We start from the raw sequence: 9228 nt of genomic DNA on the forward strand, positions 1-9228 counted from the left end.
ACCTCCAAGTGTTTGTTAGATGCCCAACATTTCTCACAGTAACACATTTTTATTCCTAAGGGACACTTCCTCCAGTTGGACCCAAAATTAAACAAGACACCCAGATCAAGGCAATACGTACTTGTGTCATTAAAAGGTACTTTTTCCCTGATTATGCACAGAGATTCTTCCAGTCTACTGCCCAGAGCTGCTTGTAGACTCTTTAACTGTTGCTGGCTAAATAACAAAAAGACAAATTTAAAACCACACAGAGACATTGTAAATCTTTACATTTAATCTGTATCACCACTACTGTAGCTCACCATAAACATCCCTTCAGTGTACAGGTATCTATCTCTTTCTAGAAGATAGAAATAAGACAACAGGAATTATTTTTCCTCCCTTATGTTGTATTTAATAATGGCATGGTATTTCAAGCCCTAACAAATACAGTGGAAGATGTAATAAATTGTAAATCTTAAGTTCCATTCTTGGGAAGCACAACTTACTTCAGAGTTAATCTTGACATTGTTTTCCAATTCTGCAATTATTGTATATGCTATGTGAAAGTTATTGTCTACTGGAATTTGAATGGGAATGCAAAAGGGCCTTCAAGTGAGTAACTGCATATCCGATGGGGTATTCCAATAGGCAAGCAGCGAGTTGTTAATTCAGTTAACGATGTCACATCCCTATTAGAAATACCTCGTGAGCTTTTCAAAGCTCCGTATTTAAACACTGCTATGATACGGCCTGTTCCCACAAGACTTGGCAGCTATGTTTCTGATCCATGCCCAAGTGATCTTTCTCTAGATCTGCTTCATTAGCATTTGATTGTGTATATAGACGTAAGCTTAAGTTGTCATTACCAATATCATTAGTATAAATTATTGAGATGGACAGTAACATATTCCAGCATTATATACCCATCTCAAAGATTACTGCGGATTGATTCAGACCAAATTCCAAGCCTTACCCAACTTAGGCCCTCAAATTCTTCACTGTTTTGCCTCCCGTTTGACATCTAGAACTCCTGCACATATAGTGGAGGGTGGGGTGGAAGGTGTCAAAGTGACATTTTTTTTTTCCTTTTTTACAAAAACATTTGACACGTGTAAATTCATCAGGACTAACAAAGAAAAAGAATCCAAAACAGACAAGCAAGATATGAAGAAACTGGCCAGTAAGTAGCTCATGCACATTAACAAACATTTTCCTTGAAGAGCAGCTCCAAAGTTGCACGGAAATTATGCAGCATGAACCACAGTAGCACTGGGTATGACAGAAAATAAACTCAAATTCCAAGGGTACAGATGTTTCTTTTTTGTACTATAAGGAGTGGCAAACAAGTAGCTTGAAATGTTTTGGTTTACATCCTCCCCTTTAATTTTCAAGGCATGCAGGCTGTCAAGTCTCATATCCCCTGGTTTTCCTGAATAAAGTGTGTCAGAGGCAAAGCGATCCCTTTCCCTGAAAGAGTGGGTAACACAGAAGAGCAGTACTCTCAAAAGACATCTTCTGCATTTGTTCATTAGATACCTATTTCCATGTTCAAAATAAGGAAGTGTCAGGCTCCATTATTTTTAAAAATCCTCCCTTCTAAAATGGAAGGGACAATTTCTTACAGGGACATTAATTACCCAGCCATCACAGAATAACGACAGACAAGCTCTGAACTGAACAGTAGCAGGTTAAGACTACACTGTTTTTCAAGCACCACAAAAAAGCAAACAGCAGCAAAACACGGCTTTCATCCTCTTTTGCGAGTCATTCTTAGGAAAACCCTGACTTGTATTAGAGAAAAGAGTTACTGGAATTCAAGTGTCTTCACATCTATCATAATAATTCAAATGGTAACCTTCAAGTGTATATTTGAAAGGAGGAACTCTTCATCTGATCACTCACTATGCAGTTTATACATTACATTAAAGATCTATACTGCACAAAGACCTTTAAAAGATTCACATTAACAATGGACTTCAGAGAAGTTCATTGACTCGGCTCACAGTGCTCAGCTTCTTCCTATTTTCCACAACTTGTCTTGAAGACAAAGGTGTTCCAAAACTAATAAACTCCTTCAACAAAAACTTAAGTATTCTAGCTGGGTGTGCTATACCTGAAGAAAAAGCAATTGTTCAAACAGCTTTTGGTGTGGAGGGGATTTTTGAATCTCTCTTCAGTCAATTGTCTCAGCACACCTTACCCAAGCTTTGTTTTTAGAAGCAGTTTGTAAGAACTCACAGTTGTTACATACAAGTTCAGCAGTTCCTTTACTTTTTATAGCATTCCGTTACAAAGAGATTCTTCAAGCTTTCATCAGCTTCACAGCTACTTATACCAGCTTGGCGACAAAACTGCTCTTACTAAAACTCGAATCTGTGGAATTGATTGTCTAGTTACATGCTCGGAAGCAACAGGTGTTTGACCTGCGCACAGTCTTAATGTTAATGTGCTGTTGCCCAGTATTTTATCAGAATTTTGGAGGTTTTTTTAAGGTATTATTGTCTAAACATAATCCAGTTCATCTTTTACAGCAGTTATTTTTTTAAATCATGCTTGCATTATATGAAAGAAAAACACTCACCATTCTTCGGTTCGAAGCCTACAGTCCTTAGCTTCTCTTTCTAGTGTCTGAGACTTGATCTTTATGCAAGAAGATAATCTCACAATGTAAGTACTGACACAGCAAGACATTTCATTTCAAAACTTTTCAAACTTGCAAGTAAGAAAAACTCCTTACTTCTAAGCTGGCTTTATCATTCTGCAGCTTTTCTATGGCATCTGTGTACTTCCTCGTTAAACTGTCCACCACAGCTTGATGCTGGGCAGCATCAGTTTCCAAAACCTCAAGTTTCGTTCTCAGCTCCGCTTCTAAACGTTTGTGCTGCTCATCTGCTTCGAAGAACTAAAAGAAGAAACCAGAGCTCCTATGAAAGCTTTGTTTTACTACGGAAGCTAGCCCTATGAGTTACACCAATTTAATTAGCCAGTCCAAGCTAATAACAAGTACCAGTCCTCAGACAATTAGAAATTTTATGATGATATTTACAGAGAAAATATTTACTCCTAAAAGTACTCTATGCTTACAAGAGTTTCGTAGTACCACGCATTCCTTAAATACATCGCTGATTAATAGCGGACACCTGAAGAGTTAAACTTGAGCCACAAGGTTTTTATCAAGTTTTCTAAACCAAAGTGAAATACATTCCATTTCCGTAAGGTAATTCCTGACTTAATTATGGCGACTTGCAGAAAATATTTTAAGCTTTAAGGCAATTCTGAAATGACCGGTGAACTAAAACGATGTTTCTACCCAGGACCAACTACATCGCAATTTGCAGTCACTAAGTGTCACCGAAAGTTAAATCTAAATGAGAAAACACATGTATTCTGCGAGCTATTCCACATACTTTAAGAATCTGAAGTCAAAATACCTTCTCATTCGCACAGTGAACATCTTTATAAACAAGCTATCCAATCTAATCTACTGTTTTGCATACAAGCAAGTTCCTAAACCCATTTGTTTTCAGATGCCATTTTATTTTCTCTCTCTGCGTGACCAGTTTTCTGAACTAAAAAGAAAGGCTGAAGAAATGTTACTCACAAGTATATGCAGTCGTTCATTCTCTTCTATCTTCTTCTGAAGATCTTCATTGAAGACACTTTTCTGCTCTTGACTCAACTGAGATGAGGATTCTGCACTTTTCTGAAAGAAAGAAAATGCATTCACTACCTCCAAGCCTCTGGGGCTATCCCAAAGCCCATCCCCAAGTATCTGAAAACACTTCCCTTTGCTAATTCCCAGAGGCACATGAGGGTGCATGTATACTCTTACACTGACTCATAGATCAGAAGGCACACGTACTGCACGCAGCATGAGCCCAAAAGCAGCACTTTCCTTCCCGCTGTTGTTACAGGACAGTGGTAGAAAGCGGATTCGGTAGGGACTCAGGAAAGCCTCCACTCAGGCACCACGTTCACACACACATGGAATTGCTGCTAAGGGCAGGGGCCCACCTGACATCGTGTGATCCTTGCACAATTCCAAGCAGTGAGGAATACGAAACCCTACACACAGAGGCTTATCTGGTTCGGAAGCTGCGTGTAAGGCACATATTGCCCCACCAGTGTGCAGGTGTAAGCTGGTCTGGTCTCAGCAGGGACCAGGAATAACCACTATCCCACAGCAGGCTGTAGCACAAGGTGGCACTGGAAAACACAGGCTCTCCACTGTCAATACAGACACCTCTCTGCCAACGGTTTCCTCAGTTTTCGCCCATTTTGTCCAAAAGACTCAGAGACCACCAGTGAATCCCAGACCGCTTCTCTGCTCAGCCACACTGCTGAAAAGTTAGTACCATCACCGAACAAAAGGGAGACTGTTCACATTTACCTTAACACCAAACCCCAAGTGCTTGGGACAGCTAAGCCTCCTCTGCATTTGATGTCCGTCTATGAACTACAACACCCCAGATATGGCCATGTTCTTCTGCAGTCTGACACAGATCATCCATCCAAATATTAAGCTAAACAGTTTGAGATGTGATTTATGTGGTCTCCCAATAGCAAATCTCTGAAGTAGAGGTCACATGGAATTTAGTAGGGGTAGGTTCAATACAATCATGGAATCACAGAATGGTTTGGTCTGGAAGGGACCTCACAGACCATCCAGTTCCAACTCCCCCGTCATGGGCAGGGACACTTTCCACTAGATCAGGTTGCTCAAAGCCACGTCCATGCTCATTGTACATGCTCAGTGAGGCCCTACAGGTAAAACTAAAGGGAAGGTATTTAAGAGGTAGCACAAACACCACTTTAACTAAAATATACACAAAACAAGACGCAGAACTGTGCATTCTGACAGCTGAACACGAAAGGAAGTCAGTGGCAAACATGTGCAAAGCTACTCAAGCCAGGCTGAGATCCTTCAGTATTTGGAAACACATTATGTAACTTACCGCTTCACTAGACATGAAATAAGAGAACAGAAGGGTCAAACTGCATTTTGAAAAAACAATCTACTATGGTGCATGAATAATGTAAGTCAGAGGCACTATGCTTGTCAAGGAACTGGATAGCAAAAACACACACAAGAGTTTAGGGGGAAAAGTAAGGAAGATAATCCAACTGATGAGTACCATGATCATTTCTTTAATGTCAGTCTTGATCGCTACAGCGTTTTGTGAGCTAAGTGTAAAGAAAAGATGACAGTAACGAAGAGGGGTTTCCTCATAAGAGAAAGATGGCAAAGGATGCTTGAGAAACATTTAAATCCAGATGCACCACCACTGGAATTCTGATGTTACCTACGGAAGACATAGCTGATCTTTGACAGAAGACAGTATACCCAGGTCTATCAGTAAGCGTTTCAGCAGAGATCTCTCCATACTGAAATTATACTGACATTTTGAAATAGCATAAGGACTACTAGCCAAAAACTTAGATTTCAATGCATTTGACTTGATTCATGTAAGAGTTAACTATAAAAGCTACAATCACAAGCTGAAGAGGAAACCAGCAACATCAAAACTATAAGCAAATTAAAAAAGCAAGGAGGTGGGGACAGGAAATGAGGAATGATCAGTTTTCTTTATAGCAGCAGGTTAATTACAGAGCTCCAAGATCTTTCCCAGCTGTTTGAATGCTTAATAAGTATCTGGGAAAGGGAGGCAGGAATTCAGTATCAGATAGCGATGCACAGAAAGACAAGTACAGAACCACTTAGCACATAATGTGTGTATCAACACGCATTTTGCGGGTATTTTCACTAACAACAGTTAATAACACAAGTGCTGACAACAACATTCAGCTCAACCCCTGACACAAAGCAACTACTGCTAGAAATCAGGATAAGATATTGACAGGTGAGGAGCAGACGCCTGCTAAGCAAGGGGTTCTGCCCTTAGCACACACCTTGCTCTTCTTGCCCCTGGCTTCACTTAAGGCAAGTTCGTCTTGAAGTAACTCCACCCGCTTGGCAAGTTGCTGATTTCGAAAGGTCAAGCTGTCCATCTCTTGTTGCAGTTTTCTCAGTGATTGATCCTTCATCTTCAATTGTTCCTGAATGAACAAAAAGATTTAAAATTAAGTTTTCACACACTTAAAGTGAAGAATTTTTAAATGTATTTATGATACTACTTGAACACTGAAGAGGCCAAAAGCATTGCTTTTAAACTAAAAAGCAGACTTGATTTCCTTCAGCTGCCTACAGTTCAGCTCAGACTCAAGCAGGTATTTCATTCTACAAATTAATCATCAAGAAGTAACCTCTACTTTTACAAAGTCAGCACCTACAGAGGACAGCCAAGAGTAGTTGCAGAACAGAAGTTTTTACTAATCAAATTCCTTCTTTATTCTTTCAGTCACAATACTCTGTGTAAAAAGTATTCACCCTTCCCATTCACCTATTTTCTCATAGCTTAATACATCTGACATGAGCAATGTTTAGAGATTACCTTCAGAGAAGCAGAGTTGGCTTGCTCATCTACCACCCCTTTTTTCAGTACTTGGTTCTGAGCTCGAAGCTGAAAAATAGAAGACAATTCACTATGCAAGACAAAGCAATAAATAAAAGCTATTCATTAGAATGCGCATAAAACATCACATCCTCTCATGAGAGCACCAGATGCGCATGCTTTTTGAAGTATTCTGTTCGGGTAGACAGCAGTGGTATCAGTCTGCAAAATACCCAATTCATATCCTGAACTGCCAAGAAAAAAAACTATTTTACCGTCTGAATGTTTTGGTCAAATAGAGCATAATTCTTACTCAGCAAGTATCTTGGAAGAGTAGTTACTTAAATATAGTTAAGGTTTGAAGAACAAGTATGGAAAAGGGGCAGCTTCTTCCTTAACTAATCAAGTTTTGCTTATATTCAGCGCTATTTCAATCTCTCTTCTCCCCAAAACCGTTCACGACTGATTCTGCAGCATAAGCAGAGCTCACAATAAAGTCAAAATCTGTATCAATTCACGAAGAGCTTAACTATACTCTAATGCAAAAATACATATTAGTGGTAGCAGCAGATGATCCAGAGAGAACAGCTTGACAAACACTTCAGGAAAACGCCTAAAAAGCATAGAAGAAAAAGCCCTCTAAGGCTTACTTCTCTAGTTCACAATCTGAGCTAAAATCACTGTGGTGAAAAGCGATACTCGAGAAATCTATTTCCCAGTCACTTCAGAGTACCTCTACCCTGCAGCAATGAGGATATGGACAGTTCCATCTTCCTACTCCTTGAAATTTGCTTGAATCCTGGTTTCTTCAACGGCAGTTTGTATTCATTTGACATGTTTGAGTCCAGCTGTTGCAGACATAAGTTAAAAGGATTTATATAGTGCTTGGGAATACCTCTGGCAGATGCATAAAAGGCAAGATTGAATGCAAAACAGCAATGGCTCATCTTTTCAGTCTGCTGACTGAATATATTGGAAAGGTCAGAAGCCAGTTGACATTGCCAAGCACAGGCTTTTACCCTGCAGTATTCCCACCGCGCTGCTCAGGCATCACAAAGTCAAGAGAAGAAACTTGTAAGAGCACCACAGAAACACCTCCCAGCACAGGGTGTCCCAAGCAATGAAAAGCAGCGCAGCAGTTTTCAAAGTCCTTTTTTTTTCTGCCACAGCTACTAATGCAGGAACGTGTCAGGTGCAACGATAAAATGAACCATGAACTAGCTCAACCATGCTGCACTGAGATGCCTAAGCTGAAGTGTGATCCACCAGAGGCTGGCACAAGTTGAAAGAGCCTTTTGACTCCAACTTCCATCAGGGTTGTGTGAAAGAGCCAGAAGCTGCAATTCAAGGGGAAGAGAAGACTCTGAAAACACACACCCTTTTTCTGGACTGGTCTGTGAACCAAGGGGGAACGGCAAGTACTTCCCTTGGCACTTCTTGAGTCCATCAAGCTCTTGTCTACCTCTCTTCCAGACTTCCACAACACGGTGAAGTGAACAGGCAAATAGCTTCCCAGGGCTATTCTCTGTTTCCACCTGCACACAACAAACAGCCAATTGAACAACTGCTCGTTCGCATAAAAAGCAGAGTTATCTGCAAAGGGGATCCCACGATGTCCTGGAGTTGCTGCACAATAAACAGGATGAGACCAAAAAAAAAATAGTTCCTGCGAAGAACCAATGAACCATCACAGACTGAAAGGTACAAGATGAAGGTCAAAGAAAGCTTTTGGATACCATGGCACTAACAGAAAGAGGATCCAGTAGCTAGGAAGTTATAGTCAAAAGGTCCACATTGCAAAGTTTCATTCAGGAACCAAGCAGCAAAGTCCCTCAATTACCTTAACCTGATCCATTCTTAATCTCCAAGATACAGCAGAGCCACTGTAGAAAGCAACAAGAGATATGAACTCATATTCATGAGAGGAAACACCCAAAGAGAATTCAGTTTTCTTAAAATGATCCTGTGGAAGCATTAAATATATACATAGATGTAAACAATTTAGAATCTCTATGTTTTTTAATAGCAGTTCCAAGTAGAATAGTATGCAAAGACACCTCGTTCTATAACCTAGGGAAAGGTGTCACATACAGTCAAGCACCTTGAGCCAAACACGATGGGCTGGGCTACGTGAATGCTGAGCGCTGGCTTTCTTTCCCAAGGCCGTTGAAGACCAACTCTCTCCTCTTCCTTTTAGTAAAGAAAAAAACCTCAGTATTAAGCCAGGCTCCATCTCAGGCACCTTGGAAAGGATAAGCATTCTCCGCCATGGGCCAGAAGTCTCTGCAAATACTCCCTTAGCACCAGAAATGGTAGGCAAGTATCTCAGGGCAGCTGAAGAAGAACGGGAACAGACATCAGGCAAGCGTGGAACCAAGTGTCTTCACCTCCAATACGCTGCACCACCACCGCAAGCACTGCCACCTCCACTGAACTCCCACGTCCACCAGGCAGAACCAACCCAGGGTCTAAGGGCAAGATGCAAGACTGGGACCTCAGCAAGTGCTCACACCCAGAGAGATAACTAAGCCTCACGGCTGACTGAGGAGTGGAGAAGCAAGGGAAACCACAGCCAGTTGCACTGTGAACCCACTGCTTGTCCCGCTGGATGCTTTGCTGACAAGGCCACTTCCCTCCACTCGACAACTCGCCCAGCCAGCGCTCGGCAACACGGCGCTCCCTCGGCACCCGCACACGCGCCCCTGCCCCCTGCCCAAGTCTGTTTCCACCTCCAACGAAAGTAACCTCTGGGCCTCGAACGCTCGGAGCGCCGAAGGCGGCCAAGCCGGGCGGG

The 9228-nt window shown here is 41.4% G+C and overlaps 1 protein-coding gene across 1 annotated transcript in view; it reads right to left on the reverse strand.

Annotated features, from left to right (window-relative positions):
- Positions 1 to 6500, reverse strand: part of PPP1R21 (protein phosphatase 1, regulatory subunit 21) — a 31010-nt gene extending 24510 nt beyond the window's left edge. Inside the window, exons 1-6 of the mRNA XM_010161397.1 lie at positions 6435 to 6500; positions 5893 to 6039; positions 3584 to 3685; positions 2720 to 2884; positions 2564 to 2622; positions 122 to 216 (exon numbers count right to left, since the gene is read on the reverse strand). Coding sequence (XP_010159699.1) covers positions 122 to 216; positions 2564 to 2622; positions 2720 to 2884; positions 3584 to 3685; positions 5893 to 6027 — 556 coding nt within the window. The 5' untranslated portion in view covers positions 6028 to 6039; positions 6435 to 6500. The remainder of the gene's footprint in view (positions 1 to 121; positions 217 to 2563; positions 2623 to 2719; positions 2885 to 3583; positions 3686 to 5892; positions 6040 to 6434) is intronic.
- Positions 6501 to 9228: the final 2728 nt, after the last annotated feature.

The sequence above is a fragment of the Eurypyga helias genome, unplaced genomic scaffold, assembly GCF_000690775.1.
Source record: "Eurypyga helias isolate BGI_N326 unplaced genomic scaffold, ASM69077v1 scaffold2071, whole genome shotgun sequence".
Lineage (NCBI taxonomy): Eukaryota > Metazoa > Chordata > Aves > Eurypygiformes > Eurypygidae > Eurypyga > Eurypyga helias.